The sequence below is a fragment of the Diuraphis noxia genome, unplaced genomic scaffold (assembly GCF_037042655.1).
Source record: "Diuraphis noxia isolate RWA-SAM2 unplaced genomic scaffold, SU_Dnox_SAM2 contig0004, whole genome shotgun sequence".
Taxonomy (NCBI): domain Eukaryota; kingdom Metazoa; phylum Arthropoda; class Insecta; order Hemiptera; family Aphididae; genus Diuraphis; species Diuraphis noxia.
In genome coordinates this window covers 27185232-27212298 of record NW_028301714.1, presented here as the reverse complement: position 1 = coordinate 27212298, position 27067 = coordinate 27185232, and the positions used below count along the sequence as shown (strand labels likewise).

The 27067-nt window shown below is 25.2% G+C and overlaps 1 protein-coding gene across 1 annotated transcript in view; it reads left to right on the top strand.

The window, feature by feature from the left end:
* Positions 1–27067, top strand: part of LOC107163830 (somatomedin-B and thrombospondin type-1 domain-containing protein-like) — a 100197-nt gene that overhangs the window by 61545 nt on the left and 11585 nt on the right. Inside the window, exons 2-3 of the mRNA XM_089226543.1 lie at positions 14824–15015; positions 19471–19591. Coding sequence (XP_089082669.1) covers positions 14824–15015; positions 19471–19591 — 313 coding nt within the window. The remainder of the gene's footprint in view (positions 1–14823; positions 15016–19470; positions 19592–27067) is intronic.

Sequence of the window (27067 nt, the reverse complement as noted above, 5' to 3'; positions counted from 1 at the left end):
ATTACAAAAATTACAAGTAAACTATTTATGATTAAACATTTTACTTTAAATTTTTTGGCAATGTATTGGATTTTTTTTTAACTGAAGACACTATTATATTATAAAAATGCTTCTATGATACATTTAATGGATATATCTGGCAGATAATTTGATCTAGTTTGTACTTTTGTCGGTTAAATAAGTAAAATTTTTCTTACTGATATTCAAAATTATCGTGTTAAAAAATATTATAATTACGGTAAAACCTCGATTATCCGTACACCGATTAACTGTCTTTCTCAGTTAACCGTCAGGCATCACACTTGCACGAACTACTTGTGCGTTGCAGTCAAATCTTATCGTCTTGTGGATGAGTAGGTTTATCCGAAACTTTCCGGCAATATCTACTAGATAAGCGATAGGTACATATATATATATATATATATATATATATATATAATTTTTTTTAAATATATGTATTTATTGTAAATGATAAAAATGTGTAATAAATTAAAAAATAGTAATAAGTTACAGTACTTAATTATATTAATATGTACGTCATAAATATTAAAATAATAATAAATAATAATATGTATATGTATGTATGTTTAAAAAAATACTTGTTGCTCGCTTAACCATCTTTTTGATTACCCGTCAAAGCTCTGGTCCCGAGACTGATGGTGACGTTCTACTGTACAACAAACTGAAATATTGAGGCAAAACCAATGTATTATTTTTTTTTAAATTGTAATCTTTCAAATTTCAAATATTTAGCAATTAATAACTTTAGTTTACAAAATATTCTTTCAATATAACCACAAATAGCTAAATTTATACGTGTTTAAATCATTATCTCCTTCAACGTTTCAATAAGTCACATGTAAAAGTTTTCACTGTTAGCACGTAGTTCACACGATATTATAATTAGAAATAACTTTCCCCTCTCTTATTTCTGAAATGCTTTGTGCATGTTTAGAACATATTGCATGTATATAATTATACATTTATTACTATGGAATATTTACCGGGACCATCGAAATGAAAATTATATCTTAATGATTCACTTTTTAAGTAGACATTCAGCGTTTAACTTGATTAAACATTTTCTTTTCGTTTCTTTAAATCAACACAAAGTTTTACAGCATAAATTATGAAAATATTATTTAGTGATAAAATGAGAGGTTAAAAAACTGTTGGAAATACTGGCGTACCTACTATTTACTCGAAAACATTTTATTTAAATTTTGCCTAAAGTTATAAAAATTATTTAACGTCATTCTGACAGGGTTATTTATAAAAAAATATATGACTTCTATTTAATGGATTTTAAAAACACATGTCAATATTTTTTCACGTGTTATTTAAAGTTTTTTTTTTTAATGAAACAACTTCCTTTACTTATTTTTTTTATTATACTATCACTAGTGCTATAATGATCACATTTTTTTAAACTTATCAACAAATAGTTAGCACATGTTTTACTAGGTATTACATATTATTTTTGCTTACCATCGAGAGTTCAGCTGTAAAGGTTAGCTGATTAAAGACACACTTCAAAAATTTAAATATAAGTTATATGTATATGTTATTTTCATTATCCTAAATAGTAAAATATCTATATATAAAATGATCAATATCGTACATTATTACATTGATATCGTATGTTATAAATGTATAGATTTAAATTGATGATTTTATGACTATAAACTATAAAGTGACAAAACTAGTATTAAATAATAATTAATGATTTGTTCAAAAATAATTGGTCATTAGGAAGAACTCTATAGATGCAGTCCACGGAAAATCATCTAAAATTTGTCGTTATTGAAACATCGATTCTACACATACATTTTTCATAAACAAATTAAACCTACCTAATGGATTTTAATTCTCCAATAAAATATAAAGCGTATTGAATTCATTTCAACTATGTCATTTTCATAGTTGTATTGCTATTTAACTGATTTAATTAATCATCCGTTACTAACTGCGAAATCAACAGTATTAATATATTATATACATTATTAAACAGCAATAAAAACACAAATTAGGTAGGTATACCTCCTACATTATGATCACTTTACAATTCTCACCGAATCTTGAACAATGACTTGGTAGGCTTTGGTTAAACCCAAACCATATTTTAACTAAACACAACTAGTTTAAACCGTTTATTTTATATATCCTAATATCAATTTAAAAATATTGGATTAACATGAATTTGTGTTTATTAAAAATTAAATTATATTTTTAACGATCTCAAAACCAATAAAACAATTCTAATTTATTACCCATTTAAAATAATAAGTAAAACCCTTAAAAACTTCAATTTTGTATGCTATACCTACAATTGCTCAGAGGTTATTTTAGCTTATGGTCATTTATATATCAAAATAATTTAAAAGTAATCTATTATGACTGGCTAAACGATAGGTTAGGTTAGGTAATAATATATACCAGTTTCCAAGATTCGAGAGTCAAGAGCCATAGATACTATACATTCGATTCACTATGGGATTTCACCGATTTTTCTAAAAACAAATAACATTTGGCAAGTAAAAATATCAATCGTTGAAAAAATACGATAAGTCGGGGATATAAAATAAAAAATAAAATTCATATTGCAATAATATGTTTTTTATATACATTATATTTTCAACTTAATCATTCGCTTGACAAATTATAGAAATCTTTCTATCGTATTTTAGTTTTCCGTTTAGTTAAAAACTATGCTGAAATCATTCTATATAGGTATAGATTAGATTATAGGCTATACTTAGAATGTTGGTATTTGCGTTAAAAGTGGAAAAAATAATATTGAAAGTATAAATGATTTATATTATAGGCGTGTACGTTTAATAAATTACATACTTCTGTTATAAGTATTTGAATAGAACGAACTCGATTTAAAACAATAATACGAGAGACACGTAAAGTAGAGGTTAGGAATGTTCTGAAAATATATCACAAATCACAATAAGTAATAATATGGCTTTTTCTGTCAGCGATTCGTTTAAATATAATAGCATCCAAGCTTAAAATTTTTTCTTAAAAATCTATGACTGGAGTATATCGTTATTTTAATTCTTTTAAGTACAATGATATTATACAAGTATTTGAAGAGCTAAGTGTTTGCATTATCATTTGTGTGATAGTCAAAAATATATTAATTATTTTTATAAATGTAAGAAACAAAAACAAACGAACGTCCTCATTTTTATACTTTATGAGTTATAAGCTCTTTCCACATGAAAAAACATTTTGCATATTTCAGCGATCTCAATGATAAATTTAAAGAGCTGAGATATTTACACAATCACATTTATCAGATGTAAAATATGTAAAACGTGGCATAGACAGCAAATGAAAAATTATTTATAACAGATAAATGATAAATATTATAGACTATAAAAACCTATAGTTTTATAATTAATTTAGATATATTTGATGTTGTGATATTATAGAATTTTGCAGCTCAACTTAATTAGTGATTGAGTAATTACTCTTTCTAGACATTGAGTGTTATTAATTTTTTAAATGCCATAAACTAGTTAAGTAATATTATTTTATTTTATTCTTAATCTCCATTTTTCTAAAATAAAATTTATTGAGTTCAAACATAATAACGAAACCAATTTTTTTTTTTTTAAATTAATTAATTAATAAAAAATAAATTATTTTTCTAATTTCGTACTATCTTTTATTGATAAATTTCAAACATAGGCACAACATGTATTTATTTATTTATTTATACCATGTGTAATTTTAAAACAAACTTATGAAATTTGTAGCTAATATTATTGTCAAAATTGTTTCATTGTTATTATTTAATTTTTTCATACATTTAAACATTTCCTACCTGTCTGCCTACTACTTGACCGACTTGATTACACTATCCTTTTTTTCTACCATGTAGGTGTGTAATTATAACTGCATATTAATAGTTACATTATAAGTGCCTACAATTACGTACACATATTTGTTGAAAATGTTTGTTCCTATTTTTTTACTTCATCTTTCCATAACATAATTTTTTAAATATTCTTCTATTTTTACTAGATTCACTTAAAGTCTTCAACTTAAAGTTGTTAAATAGAAAATGTAATTTATTATTTAAAACTAAAATAAATAATAATTAACACAATACCTTAAAATTCATAAATTATTAATACTCAACTCAACAGACTGTACAATGTACATAGTACTTGGTATTATATAAATTAAAAGTTTAAATGAACGAGTTAAAAATGAAAACAAGATTCTTTATCCCCACGTAGATTTCGTACAGTATAATTTTATTCATTTAAAGTTTAGTTTAGTTGTTATTTATTTGTTATATTTTACATATAATATGACGTATAATTGGATATTATTCAATTTTCAGAAAACTATTTCATGAATTAACATTAAATTCATAAATACATATGTATACATCAATGTACAAAAATACGATTAGATAACATGATTTTCCAGTATTATTTGAAAAACTTACATTTGTAATTTATAAAATGTTGTATTTTATAAGTAAAATGTAAATGTATGAGTGCTTGCAATATTGTTTTAATGATTTAATTTCTATATATTTTACACATGTTTATTTTTTAGATGTTTATGCTTCTAAAACTGAATAAAAAGTACCTACCTAATAACTTATAAGTTATTTATTTAACTCTTGCACTAAAACTTATTGTGTCATTGTATTATAATAGTCCTTAACAATAATGATGATAATTTATATAGGTAGCAAATAAAATATGATATGAAATACCTACAAAAGTCCAACAGTTTTTATACTCAGACAATTTAAAAAAAATTTATTTTTTATTTTTTTTATTATTGTCGTAGTACCTCCATTGGGAGGCCTCTGCAATCCACCAAATCTGCTATTGTATATATTATTATTTTTATTTTTATCTTAGCTTCTATCATCAATTATTCTTATTGTTCTCCTTTGAAACAGATTGAATTAAACATAATAATAAAAAAAAAAATTATTGATTGATTTTTTAAAAATAAATACGAGACCAACGAACTTATTTTTGAATCTTCAGAGTAATATCAAATTATTAAAAAAAAAATCAAATTAAGTATTAAGAAGTTGTTACATAATACGATATAGATTTAACACAATGCAAAATAAGATTAAATAGATTAGATAGAATTTTTTTTGTTATTATCATTATTTTGCAATATAAAATAAATAACAAAGTTTAAATGACACTAATTTTAAAGTTTTTTATATAGGATCAAATATTCAAATAAATTGATTAATTGCCTATGTTACTGTATGTTTGTGAACAACTACAATCATTAAAAACTGTACTGTGATTTGTAATTTGTAATAAAATTAAATAATAATAAATACTTTTAAAAATCTCTACTGATTAACTATGTAAAATTTCAAAATAAACACGAATATTTTCTTATAGAAAGTCCCATCATGTAGATGTGCATTTTAAATATATTTTTTTATAAAAAATACAATTTTCAATTGAAAATAGCTTAAAGTTTAATTTTTTATTCATATTGTGACGTATTTTCGTTTTAGAAATCCAATTTTGAACATTTTCCAAAAGGAAAATACATCAAATAAAACGTGTTTAAAAAGTATAAAATATAACGTTAACCAACGTTAAGGTTAGTGCCACTGTTATACTTGTATTTTTTATTGGCTGATACGATTTCTTACAACGGTTTTTTATTTTATTTTTGGTAATGTTCCAACTTCCAACTTTAGTAGGACGTTTTTTTTAAGTACAATACAATACTGAAGAATACCTTTGAACTATTGCAATAAATAAACATTATTTTATTTAGAAATGCATACCACGTTTAAACCATATTATACTTTTTGTTTAAAACTTTTTTTGTGTACCCTTAGGATTGAAACCAGTTTACGTGTTTTGTTTAAATTTATATATATTTGTGTAATATATACATATTTGTTGGTTTTATTTTGTTATTATTTAAATAGTATTTACATACTATTCTGAATGATAATTATTATCTCTTTATCATACAGAAAGTTCTATTATTTATAATAGTTTTTACAAAAAATATATTATTTTCAAATCGGCCACAACAGATCTATGCTCTCAACCACATTCAAGTTCATTACAAAGGTTAGGTTCTGGAAGTTATGTTCAAAATAAAATATAAACACTTTAGGTATAAATTTGTTGATGTAAGTAATAACCCTTGTAATCCAATGACGCTAAGGGTAATTTTTTATTGGTAAAAAAAAATTACTTTCAAATACCCATGTATATTAATATTTTTATTCCATATACCTACTGTGCCTCTTGGCAACCCTCTTAGTGGGCAGCTTGCTTAATAAAACGGTCACATAATATAACCCAGCAATAAAATATTTTATATAAACAATTGAGTATTGAATATTTTAATATCATGATCATATAATTTTTCACATTGTATTTACTAATACAATTTTCTGTAAATAATGTATAATAAGTAATTAAAAAGCTTTAACGTATATATATAGGTACATTACTATATTATATTATTATCATTATGTTACAAGTATTTTTAGTAGACGTTAACAGTAAAATGATAATTAGATTAAACTTAATATAACTAAGTAAATAATTATATTAACTATCATTATACTGAGTATTATTTTGTTTCGTGGACCGTGAAAATATATCGATACATTAACAGACTAATTAAAGTTCGAGGGATTAAAAAATAAATAAATTATCCTGCAGTGGCCTTTTTTTTCTATGGATGAACGAGCTTTTCCCAGCACTCTTAAAGGTCTAATTAATGGCCACAGAATCACGTTAAACTTTTTTTCATGTTGTTTGATTAATTAACTCTTCTTAAAAAATAATTTACACAAATAAACTTCATCTGAGATTATTGTCATATAAAACGGATTATATTTATTGACGGTTATACATCGAAGCATCTGTATAATAATATAATATAGATAATTAATTATAACCACTATAGTTTTTGAAATAAAAGTAATTAATTATAATAATAACAATAGTACTTAGTACTTTTGATTATTTACATTAATTTATTTCAGGAGTGGTCAACTGATCGAATACGATCGACCGGTAGATCGCGGACAATTTCAAAGAAGTTCATCTCTTTGTTAGAATTCATAATCCACTAAGTAGAATGTAGATAAGTCACAATAGTCTTTTTTTAATGTAAGGCGATCTTCAAAAGAAAATATATTTATAATATACATAACAGAATCACATCCAATACATTAATGCGTAGTTTTTAAAAATTGTATACACTCCTTACAAATTAAAAATAAACATTTATTTAAAAGACAAAAGAGTAGTTTTTATGAGTCTTTTTGTTTCAGATTTACAACATCCGACTCTAAACGCGTAATATAAATGCAACAGGCGATATCGGCTATAACAAAAAGGTTTAAAGTGTATTTTTTAAGGCAAACTTTTGATTCTGGGCCTCGGGATTACAACTCGTACGAAATATATTAAAACTTTATCCTGCGCTTGTTTCGTAAGGTGAATTGTTGCTTTTCAGTTAATTTTGTCCCGAATAAAAAAAATTTTAAGTTGGTTCAGTATAATCCTATAATCGTTAGATGCTATTATCTTGAAATGATTATTGTACGTGTGCGGCCTACAATTCTGTAAAGAAACATTCACTGTGCAACTGCTAAATCTATATGTTTGACTTTTATAACTTAATAACATATTATGCTTTAAACTAGATTTTCTATCAAAATAATATTAATTTTCTTTTGTATAAAATATCATGCCATTAATAGAGGACTTTTGTGTGTGTATCTTCATCGATATGTTATCGTAATTGTACATTAAGTTGTCATTAAATTATAGGTACCCAAGTAGAAAAGCTTTTATTTAATATGTTAGAAGTAAAACATCGAAAATGTTTGTAGATACCTAGGATCACTATTTATAAACCATAATTAATGCATGGTCAAATAAATAGTTATTATTAAAAAAAAAAAAACAGTTTTCACCTATTTGGTGCATTCTCTCACTATTCTACACACAGGTAGATAGTTTTCTACATTTCAATGGGAAAACTACGCAATAGACGAGGCAAGGATGGTTTGGTCATACGTATCGTATCACAAAGTTGTGATCATGTCTATTTATTTAGTCCTGATGTAATGTACGAAATATTTAAAACGCGTTCCTGATTAAATATGGTACATTTTACACAGTTGCAAGTGCCTACTTTACAGAATTAGGTATTACGAGTACATTTTTAGATTGATTATTTTTATAAATATTTAAAAATATTTTTATTTGCCTTTTTTTATTCTATTTTGAAATACCTACCTTAACTGTGGTCTTAACAATTTATAGAATTAAATTCTGAGGAAAATGTTTAACTTTTCAATGTATAGTTATCCTCAATAAATTACTACTGTTGTAAAAATAATACTACACTTCTGCACATTGGATTAACCTGTGTATATGAGTGTATAGATACACTAACAGTGTGTAAAAATATATTTTATATATTTTGTAATATGAGGGTATTGAACTAAACGTGTTTTACATTTATTTCAATATTTACCAAGTTCCAACAAGTATTATTGTCATTTAGTTTCTTTATTGACCCTAGTAAATAGTTAGTTCAGTATATAATTCAGGTACCCTAATATTATACTTCGTATACTTAATAAACTTATATAATTTAATGTAATCATGTAAATACTAAAATACTAACAATGTAATCAAAAAACAATTCGTGTACTACTGGCCTAGTTGTCGATGTATATTTCAGATCAATAAAAAAAAAAACTTATATAATATTTAGCTCAACGTTCATTTTTAATAAAAGGTAAAGTCCTATCCTTTGAAAATCATTTATTCTCCCATTGTTTTATTTATTAGATGTTGCCTACAACATACGTAGTCTTTGTATTAACATTCATAACGTCACGTAGGTTATAATTAAAGTAATTTTATTACTAATTAGTGAATCATAAACACTTCGACTATTTTAACGATTGTGAATAATCAATACGAGACTTATTCAACAAATTACACATGAATATTATTAAAACTATACGATAATATTTGTAAATTACATATGGTTATTCAAGTTATTGATAAAAATTGAATAGTTCGTACTTAATATTTAAATGAATTTAATTATTTTATAAAAATAACTTACATCTTAAAAACTATGAAATCATTCGATTTAGATATTTAGTAGGTATTATTTACTAATAGGTGGCATACGCAAATTATTTAAATGCCTAAAGTATATAACATAACGATTAACCAAATAACAATACCCATATAAGTTGTAAATTCAAACTTTCAAAAATTATAGTTTTTAATTTATACATTATAATTTATTACTAATGAGTGTATGTCTGTGCAAATATATATAATACATTTATACACATATATAAAAATTTACGATTTTGAGTTTTGAGTCCTTATAGTTTGGTTATTTGTTATTTTCCCTTGTTTGCAAAGTTACACAATATATTTTTCACGTGACAAAAATAATATTGAAATATTCTAGTAAAAATATTGCATTTTTACATTCTTAAGTGCCTCATTTTTCAAAACCCTGAGAACGACTTTATAGTTGAAATTTTAGGCTGACAATACATTTATTTGAGATGTTTTTATTCGAACTCATTTCGGTGTCAGCGTGTCTTTGGATATCATTCGTATTCGTGTTCTATATTATAGACAAATGTGCAAACATACAAATGTTATTTTAAAATTTGATACAGCAGTTGTAATGGAAACTGAAATTTAAGACTGGCAATAAAAATAGAATCGTATACGAAAGGAAACCGCCAATAAGTCATGTTATTTTCATTTTCATAAAAATTGAGTTTTATTGTTAATCAACGTATAACTACAATTATTTCCAACTGGAAATATTGCAGAACTTTATTTTTGACATTATATTGGTTCTAACCTCACTTGATTTACGCAATTTAAAAGTTACAGTTTGGATGGAAACTTCTAAAAGACAATATATTTCTGACATTCGTGCAGAAAGAGGGGGTCTTTTGAAAAAAAATTACTAGTTCAAATTTTGATTCCTAACATGAATTATTTTCCATGACAAATTTATGTATCAACGTGTATTGTTCTGATCTAATCGTATAGATGGAGATGTAGAGTAACTAACAACTGTTTTGTTTTATGATGTTATATTTAAAACATAACAAATCTGAATTAAAAAACAACTATTTCTTTATAATTGAACTCGAGTTTTTATAAAAGGCGCTTCTTATTAAACGACATACATTTATAACAATAAAGTTATTTATTTTAAATTATTGTATGTAAATCAGTGATATTATTAAAGAAGAAATAAATTTTAAATCTTATTAAATATTTTTATATTTCTTATTAAAGTAAAGCAATTTAATTGTAGTTAATCCGTTTTTACTTGAACATATATTGATCAATCAACTTAGATATTATATTCCTTTATCATATTTTTTTGTACATTTAATTGTCTTATTATTTATATTTACAATCTGTATTTACATAGTTATACAATGAGTTCATTGAAAGGGGATTGGCGTAAAGAGGATGTCACCCATTGACGATATCCCCGTGACAAAGTTTTTAAAGAATCAGTGGGTTCCTACACCATTTTTTTTAAAGATACCTGGGTGGGTTACCTAGAATTTTATTGGATGAGAGGTGAGTGATAATTGGAATTGTGTGAGAACTGAAATTGTTTGTGTTTTTTTTATAGGTAAACGTAGCAAGATAATTTAAGGTTGGAATACAAATTCCTTTATGAACTGAATTATTGGTGATGTACCAGGAAGCACCCGATGATAACCATAGACATATAGACTGGAAAACCTAAAATGTTCTGGTGCTGGGGTTTATAAATTTTAACTACAAAATTTTACATTTTTCCAGTTTGATAAATGTTGACAATATTTGAATCTTGAGTGCCTATAAAATGAAAAAAATTGAATTTACATTCATTACAGAAAAAATGTCAGTAAATAACTCAAAACAAGACAAATTTTGTCTTCCATAGGAAATTATAAAAAAAACATTTTATATACATTTTAAATATCTATAGTTATTCGTTTAAGAGTCACACTAAAACTAAAATCAATTTTATCGAAAATTTCTATTTTTCTTTAGAAATTTTTTACCTCGGTACTTTTGAAAACTACTAGAAACATTAAATTTGGACTTACCGAATGTATCAACTAGATTCAGTTTCTTAACAGAAAAGATACTCAAGTTGAAAATGATTGAAACATTATTTCGACTACTATTATTGTGTAAACTGGCACAAAAAAAATAAAATAAATACACATCATTATACAACCAATATATTTTATCGTTTCGCTCAGAATCTAACATACATTTATATAACAATACGTCATGAGACTAGTCTTATGAGTTTTGTATTTATTTTTACCAATATTTTTATTTACGAATGTATAAATCAATCAAATTTTAATATTTTTACTTGAAATAATCGATATCTGATTTGTAAAACAATCACTTAACAAACAAGAGTATAATATGAGGTTCGATTTTTAACCTCATTGCATAATTTTGAACCTTGTTTCCAAAAAGTTTTCAATAAATTTCATCGGTTTTATTTATTTTAAGAGAGTTTAATATTTTATAACTCAACTTATAATCATATAACTTGAGTATAACTTTGCTTTAAAGCATTAGACAAGTTTCAATCATATCATATCATATCAAATAATAAGAAATAAGAATTTAACATAAAGCAAATACACAGCAGCACATCCACTGCCATAGAATATTATTACAAAGCGTGTAATAACACAAAAACTTTGCTTTTTACTTTTGAAACAAATTGAGGAAAAAAATATGGATATTTGTATCGATTTTTACTGATATACTTTTAAAGTTGTGAAACAAGAAATTCAAATGAGCAATATTTTAGTGTATAGTTTAATGTTATTTGGAATATTTTAAAAATGTTGGATTGATTAACGGATCCTAAAGCCACCATAGTGGCATATTATGGTACGTTAAGAGATTATTTATTTTCATTATTTATTATTTTCTCATAGAAAAAAATTAAAATAAAGTTCTGGAGTGTTTGAGTGTTAGATGGTAGAATAAGCATAATGCAGTGAAATAACGAGAATAAAAAATAGGGAAAACGAAGACAGAAAAGTAAAAAAGGAAAAAGTTTTCATCATCTGCGCTGACGGTTTTATATAAGTACTTACACCTACCCATGCAGCCGGTCGTTATGAATTAATTTGATATGATAATTTCTATGCTATATATAATGTATATAAATATGCGATACCGTGTTGAATTGATTATACTATAAGTTTAAGTCTATATATATCAGATTTTCATTCCATTTCCAACTTGTGTTACGATTATGTAAGTATTAGGTGCTGAGCTCGAACTCCAGTGTGTATATATATATGTAGTCAGGTACGAGTACTTAAATATTAATATGGTTATACTCAATAGAATACATTATTTAGTCCTAAAGCCTTACGACAAATCGTTTGTTTCAATCGGTAGTAGATAACTATACTATACTGTGTGTCCCAAAAAACAGGGGCCACTTTACCACTCATTACCATGAAAATATTTTTCAATTCTGTTTGCGGGACAATTGATCTAGACTAATGGATCATAAATTTCTATGACTTACAATTTTTTTAACTCATGTATCTTGCGCATGCGCAATAAAACTTACATTTTTTTTAATGGCAACCTGTAATTTGAATATCATATTCGGGTTTATCGATTTTTTTCAAGCCATTTTGATGTATCAATTTGTGTCCTAAACCCAAAATTGACTAAACTAGAGCTATGGAGAATTTAAAAAATTAAATTTATAATAAGTTCCACATTTTAATAGGTATAGGTAGGTAAATAACAAAAATAGAAATACCAATGCTCATTATTATTTTAATAGATACTTAATTATAGGTACCTAATTCTGATGGGAACAAAAATAAACTTCTTCTTTTTTGGTCTCGGCCAATTAAGACCATATGCAATTTCATAATGTGTAATAATAAAATAAGATAATAATTCATAAATAGTAAATAGTTAATTAATTTAATAATAATAATTTTGATTGTTCGTTACATGGTGTTTAAAAAAAAAAAATAAGTACGTACTACAGTTAGAAAAAAAAAATTAAATTAATTTAATTTTTTAATAATATAAATTCATATTGTTAAGAATCCATTATTACTTATTATATTTCCAAAAACTATATTGCTTTTATATTATCATTGGCATCGGTAAGTTATAAATAATAATTAATAAATTACTCAATGTCTCAATGGGAGATCCTGAAATTTAATTGAATACATTATCATATCATAACAAAAATATTAAACAGGAAATTAATAATTTAATAAATAATTTAAAAATTAATTTAAATATTTATAATAGTTTATATTAAACTATTAATTTGCTTTAAAAATTCCATTATAGGTATACAGGTGTCCTGTGAGGATTTACCCATTGCGATATCTCCCGAAATAATGGTGATATCGAAATTCTGGTTTTATAATAAGACTCACAGGGATAAGAACTACAATTAATTCATATTTTAATTTATTTTAATGTTTTGGTAAAAAAATAAAAAAATATTTTTATATTTAATTACTTCCAAAAAAGTTAAAGATAGCCATTTTGTAGAGTTTATTTTTCTGAAAATATTGACGTTTCAATATTTTATTTTCATTAACATTCTGATTTTTAATATTTATTTTAGTTTTGAGAAAAATTGCAAATTATTTAACACCATAATGTTATCAAACATGCCGGCCTAATACTTTCCGTGTTCCTACTTCCTAACAGTTATAAATTTATAATCATATTTTATGTCTTCAAAACTAGAAAAAGTATCAAAAATCAGGAAATTAATGAAAATATAATTTTGAAACGTCAATATTTTCAGAAAAATAAACTCTATAAAATGGCTATCATTAATTTTTTTGGAAATAATTAAATAAAAAAATATATTTTTAAAATTGTTTACAACAACATTAAAATAAATTAAAAATGAAATAATTGTAGTTCTTATCCCTATGAATCTTATTATAAAACCATAATTTTGATATCTCCATTATTTCATGAGATATCGCAATGGGTAAATCCTCGCGGGACACTCTGTATATATTTATATTATTGTAAATAACCTGCACCATTACACATTATATTATTTACTTTTAAGTTACAATAATTAAAAATGCAATATTTTATACTTTATTAAATTACTACAAAATATGTATTACTTTTAAATATAATGGCATTCATATGAACATTGCTAGTATTTAGTTCTGTATACTTTATAATTAATTTTTAGTACCCTATATGTTCTGTCACATTCTATTAATTTGGCAATGTATTTTTAGGCAAACTTTATGTTAAATTATTTACTTATCACTAAACACATCCAATTTAAAGTTTATTTATTTTATTTATACTTTATTTATTTAACTTGAAAGCTTTGATGCTTAACGATGCGTAAATACTAAATAACAATATTATTTTTTTTTAACAAGCTCTTTTAGTTCTTCTTCAGGATATATCCTAAATCTTATTAGTAACACGCGCTATACAACCCAACAATGTTCATTATTTTTAAAGATTTCGACACACAAATTAAATATACTTTTAATGGCCAACTCTATCTCCGATTTATGTATTTTATTACTTGAACGGTTAACATACAACAAAGTTATTTAAATGACAAATTATACTAATGATACTATGTATAATAATTATGTATATTGTATAACACATAATATTTAAAGTAAAACGAAAAATGCTTGTATACGATTATAATTTTAAAAATGTAATAAATTTTTTTTGTATTTTCCAGTGGTTGATTGTGTGATGTCAGAGTGGGAACCATGGAGTGAATGTGACACGGAATGTGGAAGTGGCATGATGACAAGAAAAAGACAAGTGATGAAAACACCAGAAAATGGTGGCAAACATTGTCCTTCGATGGTGCAGAAAAGGGCGTGCATGGGAACCAGATGCCCCAATTATCCTGGAAGCGCACTAAAAGGTGACTAAACAACTATTTTTTTTTTTTTTTTAAATTTGAAACATCTAAATTATCTATAAAAAAATATTCATGCAATAGCAATTTATTTAAATTAATATCGTACATATTCGTGTTTAAGAATCTCAAAAGATAATGCTGGTTATAATAAAACTGTCTTTTAATTAGTTTAAATGATTGGATAGTAATGATATGGAGTTAGCGTTAGCCATTGAATATTTCTTTATTTTAAGAATATTACTGTTTTTATTATTTAAAATGTATTGACTACGAGCCCCCGGCTGTTTCTCGATTATACTCGTCGACGTCAAGCAGCTTTCGATGCTATAAAATTGCATACTTTCGTTGCCGTGTTATACCTTAACATTATAATATGAGTAATGAGTATCGTGTGTATGACCTACATGTAAACATTAAACCTTAGGTTTTATCCAAATATATTAAATTACATTTATAAGTAAATTTTAACAGGATACTGTTAATATATACATTTCCTTTCATATTTTATTACGAAAATTGTTTTTGACAAAAATTGATCCAATGATAATGGTCAACATTGTTAATGTTCAAAATGACGCTTTAATCTTCTTGAGATGTTGTTTCAAAAATATCACAAGACTCAAGTAACCATTTATTTTTGTTTCTAATTTTAGAGTTGAAATTATTTATTATTAGGTGTAAATAAAATGGTCTTTACTTTTAATCCAAACATTATAAATTCCAAATAGTTCTGTTAATTAAATGTGCTAACCTTTTTTGAACGATTGATAAAAAAATATATAAAGTATTTAAAGTGCATTGTTTGTTACAAACAAAAATATAATGCAATATAATACAATAAGCTAACAATGAGAGTTTCATTGTGATGTTAATAAAATAAATTAATGTATGACCGTCAGCGTTATATATAGTGATTATTTTTACACTTAATATCTTTCATAAATAGCTATTTAAAAATACTAGTTCATAACCATAAAAGTTTATTTTTTAAAACTGAAAGATTGGCATTTAAAATACATTTTAATTAACGATTTTGAATAATGGGCTGTAGCAACTATTTTATACAATACGTCCTATCAATTTATGAATAAAAATTAAAGATTAAAAAAATATGGATTAAATATGTTTTTTTTAGTAAACGTACATAAAATTACAAAAAAGTATCGCACATAGCTATTGTTATTGAATAATATCATATAATTGAAAACTAATCTACAATTTTATTTCTATGATAACTATACATATTTGAAAAAATAGCAATTTATTGCATATTTATATACGTATAAAATCCTTCGCAATATATTTTGTATAACACAACAAAAAAATAATACAATTATAAAAAATGTATACCTATACTTTAAGGCTTTTTTCAATGAATATTATACGATAAAAATTGTCAATCATAATCATATAATATGATACATTTTCAAAATTAGCTTTAAATGAAACAAAATCAGATTAAACACCAATTCTAAATCATGTTAGAACGTAGTTACACGCTCTATTTGGTATGACTTATTTCATGCTTCTGATGTGCCTTTTAAATAATAATTTGATAAAAACATAAATCTTTACACTATTGTGGCCATAATTTTTAATACATTTTCATACTAACAAAAATTCACATCCATTGTGTTTTGCATAATTCCAAAATGTCACATCTTAACAAGCTGCAACCGTACCCTAACTGAGTTCCATAATAATAAATACAATTTTCTAGCACTGTCTTGGTGTACTATATTTTAACCACAACAAATATTTATGTACCATATCAAATGAAAAATAAAATGCATCCCCTAGTAATATTTCCTTAGTGTTGTTCATTTTTGGAGATAACGGTCCGTGGCCAGCAACGGTTTAATTTATTGTTGTCTGACTGTTGGCATGAAAATATTTTAATCCAGCAAACATTCGAGACTCATTATTTACAAGCACTTTAAATACAAACAAAAGATAAAAAAGAAACAATTGCGAAAAAATATTGCAATTACTCATTGTTAAAAATTGTAGACATCAGTGCATCGATTGTTTTTCAGGTTGGTTTTGTTGTGTATTATGTACACTGTAGGTACACATTATATATTTAATATCCTACATTTACTTATTTAATGCACGTGTTCTATTGTTATAATTTATTGTTGTCATTATTTTGAGTATCATTTTACATATGTATATATTATATGTTATACGTACAGTGCATTGTTCGCAATTCGCTTTAACTTTACATTGACTGACTGGCAACTTTGTAAAATATAATTGAATTAAATTTAAAATGGGAGTCTTATTAAAGAAAAAACCATACTCATATTTGTATAACAACTTTTTTTTTATCACAAGGAAATACATTGGCCAATAAGATCATCAGTATAACATCCAGAATTTCCTTACTTACACCTTTCTCAAAGACATTACACTGCATCATATCTACTTCACTAAAACTTGTGATGAAAGCCCATAGATTTGACTCTAGTAAACTATTTCGCTGTAAATAATAAGATGAAAGAGATTTAGATAATTTAGAAACTATGAACCGTTGAGATCCTAGAGATCAGCGAAAATCGAACGGTCAATGTCCATTAATTAAACGTTAACTTTGCCTAAGTAACGAAAAACTGCGATTCAGTGATAATCTGTGAAATAGGTGACTATGGAAAATAATATAATGTACTTTATTATACTGTTACATTATAAATGACTATAATAAATAATTAATAGTATATTTCTGTGCAACGGTATAGTAATTACTAATATATTATACAGGGATGATTACAAAAAAACTGTTTTCGTCCGGTTTGCGCATATCCCCACTATTCTATATACAAAACAATTGCTCGTAGTTCTCCACATTTCATTGGTCGGCAATGTTAATAGAATATAATAGAAGCGGAGAACCTCGTGATAAACGAGGCAAAGTTGATATGCATATCACAAAGTTGTGTCATACCTATTTATTTAGTCATGAGTATAGTAATGATTGGTTACAGAGTATAAGTAATATAATACTATATGTTTTGAAAGGATATAACAACTTGCAGTGGTTAAGAAATTAAAAAAAATTTGAATTATTGTCTCTGAATTACAATATTTTACTATGTTTGTTTTTATCGCGTTTCTAAGCAAAAAATATAGTCATTTACATACTCATAGCTGAAAAATTAAATAGTTTTAACAGCTACATGAATGGTAGTTGTGAATATACTGTGAATTATACATTTTACGTGTATGTTTCTATGTATAAAAAATGGATTGATATTAATAAACATTTTAAACTAAAAAAATTAAGTAAATCTAACGCAAAACTCGTATTTCATGCAAAATTAAATTTTCCAATCATACGTATATATTATATATAAATATCTAATGCTATGATAAAAAGTAATAGCAATGTGAATAAAGGGTGACGTGAGACAATGTGTATTTCTTACATTTGTTATCAAAATTATTATAATTTGAGGATTCATATGATTTTTCTTAATCTCCAAATATCATGCAATGTCAATTTTATATAATCGTATAATATGACCTAAGTCCTAAATATTATAATAATTTAATAACCAACTTATTGCTATTGTATTACATTTGATGTCTTGAAAGACACGTCCCATTTTTTATTATATAATTCAAATTCAAAAGGTTTCAATTATTAATTTTATTAATTTTCTAATATGTCACATCACCAGTTAGATTTTTCATATTTATTTTTCTTTTCGTGATACAAAAAAGCTTTTGTCGAAACTTTGATACTAAATTAATACATATTATATAAAAAAAAAATTAGAAAAATTACACATTTTCAAAGATACTCTTAATTACTGTATATTAATATATACATATATTATATAAGAACCAAATACCTTATATAATTATTTATTATATTAAATTATTTTACTTTATGAACATACCTAACTATATAATTAAAATTATAACCATCAAACGTAGATGTTTAAGCAATAGGTAACTAATAATACATGTTATTGTATGGTTATTTATTATGTAAATTAACATAATCGAATCTCCGGAATTCTATAAATAATTAAATTTAATAAATTATACCCATGTAATTTATGTCTTATGTAGGAACATATTAATTATTACAAGTTAGCTGGAATTAATTTAATTTAATTTAACTTTTGTAAATAATCATCGTTAATCAAGTTAATCATTTTGTTAAAACTATAAAATTTAAGGTATGTATTGAATTTAATATTAATTATATATATTATACTTAGTTTAATATTATGAGTTATTTTATGTTTAATATTTATTTTATATCATTTTAATGACATATAATACGTCTTAATAATATAAATTTAAAATTATATTATTTGTTATTTTTAAAATATTACATATTTAATTCATATCCTCTAAACTCAAGTCGCTGGAGTATAATTGAGTAATAGAAATATATGCAGCATAATACAATCATGAACGTTATAGCAATTTACTTTTTTTTTTCAGAAACCGCCATGTTGCTGCCTGCATCTTTGGCATCCAACCGTTTGAGTAATGAGTCCCAAGATATACGTCACAATTTAAAGTACCGCTTGTCAAAAGAACCAGTCGATTTAGATTCAAAGGAGTAAGTGTTCAATTATTTTTAACGTTATCAGTTGACATAAATTAAAAAGATAACCGAAACACAAACGTGAGCGGAGGGAAAGATATTTAATTTTGGTGGTTCAGGCCATAAGCGAGGGCCTTACTGAGGACGATTCTGTTAAGTCTGCAAAATGTCTATGTATATGCGTTGTATACACATTACACATTTATAGGTAGCCATATTTTTGTGTGTGTGTGTGTGTATAAGCTCAATGAATGCATAATTAAAGAGATACGAGGGTGTGTAAAGCTACTTAATAATATAGATAGTGTGGCCAGTCAAGTGGGATAATTGTAACAAAACCTGGGGTAATTAATATTCAAATTTCGAGCATACCTTTGTCGTGAAATTGCTAATCAAAGGCGTAAGACATCCCTATACTCTAACACTATTCATACATATACTCATGATCTGTTAATTATTGTTATGCATGATACAACTAAAAATATCAGATCCTTGAACTGCTGAAAGAAGACTACGAATAGTAGACGTCTTAGAACATTGGAGTTTCTGACATAAAAATAATTAGATCTACAAGAGTGTACACCAGCTACTTTTCGTTAAACACAAAAAAATCTTTGTCTTGTCTTACCTAATAAATTTAGCATCTGCAAATCTAATGGTATAGTTGATTCAATATATATAGTTTATTAATTATTTATTATTAGTACGTTTTATACAGGTATCTACCTTTATTTTTGTATAATAATTTCAATTCATTTAGCATAGAACTTTATGAAAAAAGGTTCGTGAACATAAACTATATATGATCATTGATCATTTATGAAGAATTATGTCTATTGAATAGAAATATATTATTACTTTTTTTTTTTTTTTTTTTTATTAACATAAAGGCTTCAATTACTAGGATTATTAGCCTATAATTACAAAATGATAGTTATACAATATAAAAGTTGACATTGTCTTTATAGATTATCTTATTATTATTATTATTATTATTACTTTTTACATAAGCTTTTACTGGAAATCATAGTTATTATATTTAAATATTGGAATTAAGGGTTATATAGGATCACGTACATAACAAATGAAAAATATAAGAACTATATCTGCAACTTCGTATATTTATTTATTGTGTAAATTATGATAAATATACGTAAATTACACAAATTTAACTTGGAAAAAATTTAATTATTTAAATAAAATATCGTAAGTCAATAAATATGGTAGACAAGTCGATACAACTAATTTACTGTAAATATCTCATGTAATGCGTCATGGACTTATAATCTAATTATTAATATTTGAATAATTTGATTAATATAAATTGTTTATTATTATTTTGTTTAAATTGTATCGATGCAAATGAGAGGCTCAAAACAATTGCTCAAAATATATTGTTGTTATTACGTTAAATTAATTTTACATAAGTAAATGATAGAGAATATTTGTAAATTAAATCTTAAATAAAGTAATAACATTTTTCCAGTGATTTTAACAAATTATAATTGGAATTCATAAATTTGGTATGAAATTATGAATCCAGCCACCTAGGTATACTCAAATCACGTATTATTTTGTTCTCAGATATGTTTGTTTCCTAAAATTAGGTCAAATTCATTAGTATTTAAAAAATGGCTGATTGGTTTACATACGTATCAGCTAAAAAAAATAGTAGAAGATGTTTAATATGCTTGTAGAATATAATAAAATATAGTTTGCATATTATATAATTTACACTACATCACCGCGTAGACTAACCCGTAATAAGTATTTTTGACTTATTATTGATCATCTATATTATCTTAGATTCTGAGCGGAGCGAGAAATGTATTGATTTTACCATGATGTGTTTTTTTTTGTATCTGTCATCACGTTTGGGGGCAGTAAAAGTGCTTCAGTTTTTGACTTCAGTACCTCGTTCGATCAGAAAGTGAATCTAGTTAGTACTTTGGGAGGTCAAAAATAAAAAATTCCCAATTTCCTTAATAATTGGGATAAACAAATAAAAAATTAAGAGAAAAACTGGAAATTTTACGCACAATCAGTTTTCGACAAAATCTATTTTGGTTTTTGATGTACTTTACCGAATGTTTATATGAGTATATTCTATCCATAGTGAAATTTTCAAAAAAAAATCGACTTAAATTGAATTATTTATAGGCATAATATGCAATTTTCGATCATTATTAGTTTTTTTTAAATTAATATCCATAAAAATGTATTTGTTGGGTAGAAAATCTTGAAAATTTAATACAAAGCTCCTAACATATTTTTACAATAGCAGCTGAAAAATAAAAGAAATACATAGTCACAATTTTTTTTTACAAGCATTCAAATTTTAATTTTGACAACATATGTAAAAATCACACAAATTTACAAATTATTATAAGCTAGAAATTCATAAAAATTTTTCTTCTTAAATCTAAGATTAGAAAATTTTTAATAATCTATAATATATCCTAGGCAGATAAATCGTCTCCGCTCAAAATCGTTTTTCGTTTACAATGATATAATATCATTGGATTCAAATTTAATTCCATCCATTACAGTAACCCACTTGTAACCTACTGTACAACAGAGCGACATCCACGACTTACCCGCTTTTTTTCCCTTTTATTTGTATTGTGATTACGACCTATACTGGCTAATATTTTCAGTCTTATAAATATTTTAAACTATTATTTATACACAAAATTATTCAGTTATTAATGATTATCTACTCGTATGTTGTAGGTCGCTACTCGTATTACTAGTTGTTCAAGTTTAAGTATTAGAATTATGAATTTAAATTGTAAATATAATCAATGTAACAATGATTCGCCGCGAGAGTGATTAAAATGATTTTAGCTTAAAGGAAAATGTATCTCAAACGGCGTACAATATATAATGATACTCGTGAAATAAATTAGACAGTCAGTTGGTGTGACATTGTAAATGACCACGCATATCCGTCTAAATCTATAATCAATATATTGGAATAGGGTGTATATATATTATGTATATTAGGCCCAGAAACCATTTGATTGATTACATCATAATAGTATATACGTCTAATTAATTGTCTGTATGCAAATTAACTACTTCTCTCCTCCGCCACCCGAGTGTCGTAACTATGTGTTTTTGATATGATTGTTACCCTTGTTGACCATGTCGACAATGTAATATCGGACTTCGTAAACACAGTGCGTTATGATATGATACATATTAATATATATTATATTATAAATTAATATTATATCGACTACGTACAACAATATACCTATACCTAGGTGTTAATACTAGAACACAATACCTATATTATGCTAATTATATTATGTAAACGATAAACCGTTAACTGTTTGCTGTTAAACGCGTCTATGTTAAAATCTGCCAGTGCATCTACTATGTTCTGGTGCAGTCTGAGACCTGTGTTTTTTCGTGGGCCCTCGTATGCAATTTGGGTTTTAGAAGCTTGTCTAAATATATTCGGATAAAATTGTAGTAAATATTATGGCTGTATAACAAGATAATATTTTTTTTCCTACGATTCCACCACCTTTTTTTGTAATATAATCATTATTATTACTACAGTGAAACCTATCTTGACATATTATACCTGTGTATAAAATATAAGCTCATGGGCCCCCATTCGAATATGTTCAGTGGGGCTATTATCTTCTTGAAGAATAAATAAAATAGAGCAGACACTTCTCTCTGCTTGAACAATATGATATTTTTCATTATTTGCATTTTGTGATGAGTTTTCGAAATATTATTTTTCCATATCTGAAAATTCGTGTTTTAGATTCAACCTCGCAAACATAATCACAAACGCAATATCATGATTATATGTATATACATCACTACAAATTTAATATATACATGATTAAAACAGTAATCTAAAATTGTCTGTTTTCAAATCTGCACGTACACATACGAGTAGCTTTACAACAGTGTACACTCGCTGCGGCCTGTATTTTCCTTGTGAGCCCTTGTCAGCAGTTTTTTTTAGTGGTACCTATTACCTCTCGGTCTCTAAAATTATTCGGAAACAAATTTAATAAACGTAGTTACATTACAGTATACGTTTGTTTTATACATTTTTACTCAATCGTATTTTTGGAATACTATTATCATCATTATAATTTTTAAAACTTTGTGATGTTTGCACTTTGTTGTGCCCTTTTGAAACATCATTTCTTCGTGTTTGAAAAATCGTGTTTTCAATTAAAACTTGTGGAGCAACACAACATCATGATAATATATTATATAGTATATAGGTATACTCGTATATGCTACAAATCTCTGAGTATCGTTTCATATAATATATAGCGTCACTCTAAAGCAATATCATCTGCAGTACCTACCCATGTATCTCATAATTCTCATATTATATACCTATAATCTATATACTTTATATATTATATTTACGATTTTTCAATGCAAAGAATTCATTAAAACCTCGGAAGAAGATGATGTGTTTCCGACGCCTTTAATTAATATAAGTACTCATCGGCAATTGAAGCGCCAACCTTTGTATGTCGGTATACATATTATTATTATGTTGTATTATGTGTGTTGTGCAATATCTGATGTGTGCACATGAAAATTACAAGCGTCAATGACCTTTTCAATAGATACTTGTTATAAAGGCCGACAGTTGGTAAAAGCTGTTTTCATATCTGGGCTTTTGTGTCCAAGTCAATGCATAGAATTAATATGGGTACTTATACCTATATATAATTTAGTATACAGTTACAGTGAGTGATGTGTATTAAAGCTAAGTAGGCGATAAAAAATAAAATATGTATATAATGTACATATATATACATATTATATGACATAGATGTATGTGGGTGTTTTTTGAGCTGGCCTCTTTTAAACCGAGCTTAACAAAAAGTACTCTGACGTAATGTCAACATTATGTGCAAAGATTTCTTGTTCAAAACATGTGGTTTTGTATGTACGGAACACAGAGTAAAACATGTTCTATATAAGCTTCACATAATATATAGAAAGTTCTGCAAAGGTTTCTTATGAAATAGAAAAAAAATTCATAAAAGAAACGACAAATTGGAATTTGTGGTATACGCGACTCTCTTATATGAAACTTATATACGAGTATCTTCAGCTTTATAGCATAAAATATTTGGATGTACTGAGCTACATTCATAAAAGGTACCTATATACTTAGTTCAAAGTGAAATTTTCAAAAAATTTAACGAGATATTTTAACTGCGCAAGTGAACAAATAAATAATGAAAATCAGAATAATTGTATTATGTAAAATATAAATGCATTACATAATTTTTAGTGATTATTGTTTATATTTCATACTATTTTAACAGTTAATTTTCACACGTATTTAATTTCTTATAATTTTTATTTTTTGATGATTAGATCTTAAATTGATTTCTCAATAAACATAAGATAAGGGACTCAATGGCATAGTATTTGATATGGTATACTGTATCACAGCCCTTGCTAAAGTTAATCGTTGTATTCCACTACCACGTAATACAAATAGAAATACATATTATATAACTATTATTAATATTTTATTATTATTCACAAAGCTTAAAATTATTTTTATTTTAAGTCTTAAAAAGCGTATGATTAATTTGTTGACATATAATAAAATTCTCAGTGGAAAATAATATATTTAAACAGAATAATATAAGTTGACACCTCGGAAAAAATACTTAAATTTATTCAAATTGTAAACATCGAGCTACATTTTTTTTAAATTCAGGAGCTCAGCACCACATAAACCATATAATATTATATGTATATCTAAGCTATAGATAACTATAAAATTGTCGGCTGTAAAAATCCAGTTTCATAAAGTAGCTACTTACTGTAATTTTTTCCGTACTAAACTCACATAAATCGTATTATATTTTCGTAAAGGTGTACTCTAAGATAGATATTCCTATTTAAAAAAATATTATATTAAGTATGTGCGTCTGCACATCATATTTTATAATAATACCGTATTTTTACGATAGAAAAGTGTATAATAAATGTACATTTAAGTCATGATTTATTAATAGATTTTTTTCATTTTAGATTATTATTGTAATTATCACTTAGACTGTAATAGCTGCATTTCTTGTAATAAACTGTTATACATAAAAATATACCTATACAAATTCTGAGCTCAAACATAATAATTATACTTAGAAAAATACTTGAATAAATTATAGGATATAAAATAAGTGTAACTATATACTATCTAAACTAAATCCTTACGTGAATAAATATTATGAAGAAAAAATTCTGTAAATTGGGTATTCTCTTATTTCAGTGCTGCAGACTGCAAGATAGTGATAAATTATAATTTTTGCTGCATCTCATTCATAAAACGATTGGGTCAATTATATATCCTATTTAGTCATGTGTGCTGTTTATATACGTAGTGTTCGATTGTTGTGAAATTCGGTTTTTAAAATATATTAAATACATTCAGCAGATTTCTGTTATATTGTACACCATATACATTAGACAGTTAAAAATATAAGCATACATTTCATGTTTGAGGAGTACATTGTTGGATTTATGATTTTTATATTGCCGGTAACTAGCAAGAAGCAAGTGAAACTATTAAACGCGTCGTTTGCACGTCTTAACACTTAAACATTACTAAAGTTGGATAAGTATTGTTTTTTTTTATGCCAAGTCAAGCTATTATTTTTCCAGTCAAGTTGAGTTCAAAAGTCAAGTACAAAAATAAATTAATTGATTCGAGTCGAGTACTCGCTCAACTATAGGCATATCAAACAACTATACTTTATTATAGTGTTTAAACATCATTTTAAAAATATTTTGATCGTTAATTGTATTAATATTTAATACGCACTATAGTATATTTTAAATTTTCTTAACTAAACCATACAATTATAATTTGGTGATAAAACTATTATATGTACTTAAAAATAAAAAATATAAAAAACTTTTATGGAATATATTTTTTTTAATTACATAATTAATATAGATACTAAGAATATTGACAGCGTATAATACTTTGAATTTAATATTTTACGGACATAAATTTTCACAATATCTAATATCTAACGATGGTTAATACTTGATAAAATTAAATTTGTACTGCTGAAATTTTAAAGGATTAATATTTAAATGAATAATTAAAAATAAATATAAAATGATAAACAATAAAACAAACAAATAATAGTTTATAGACAAAAAGATGTAAGGTAGGTATACCTACATATAGAGATTGCAAATAAAAGTTAACAACTCTTTAATTTTATTATAACTTTTTATAATTCTCTTAATTCCATCAATGTTCCACTCAATCTTTCCTCTATCCTCAACTCCAATTCGGAAATAGTAACAAATATAATTATTAATTTTATTTTGGAGGCTGGTTTCATAATATGATTTCTTTACTTACTTTACTTTTTAATACTTTTTTCTTTGTTATTATTTATTTTTTTTCCTCATATGATTAAATCTTTATACATATTTTAATATTGTATTTTATAGAACTCT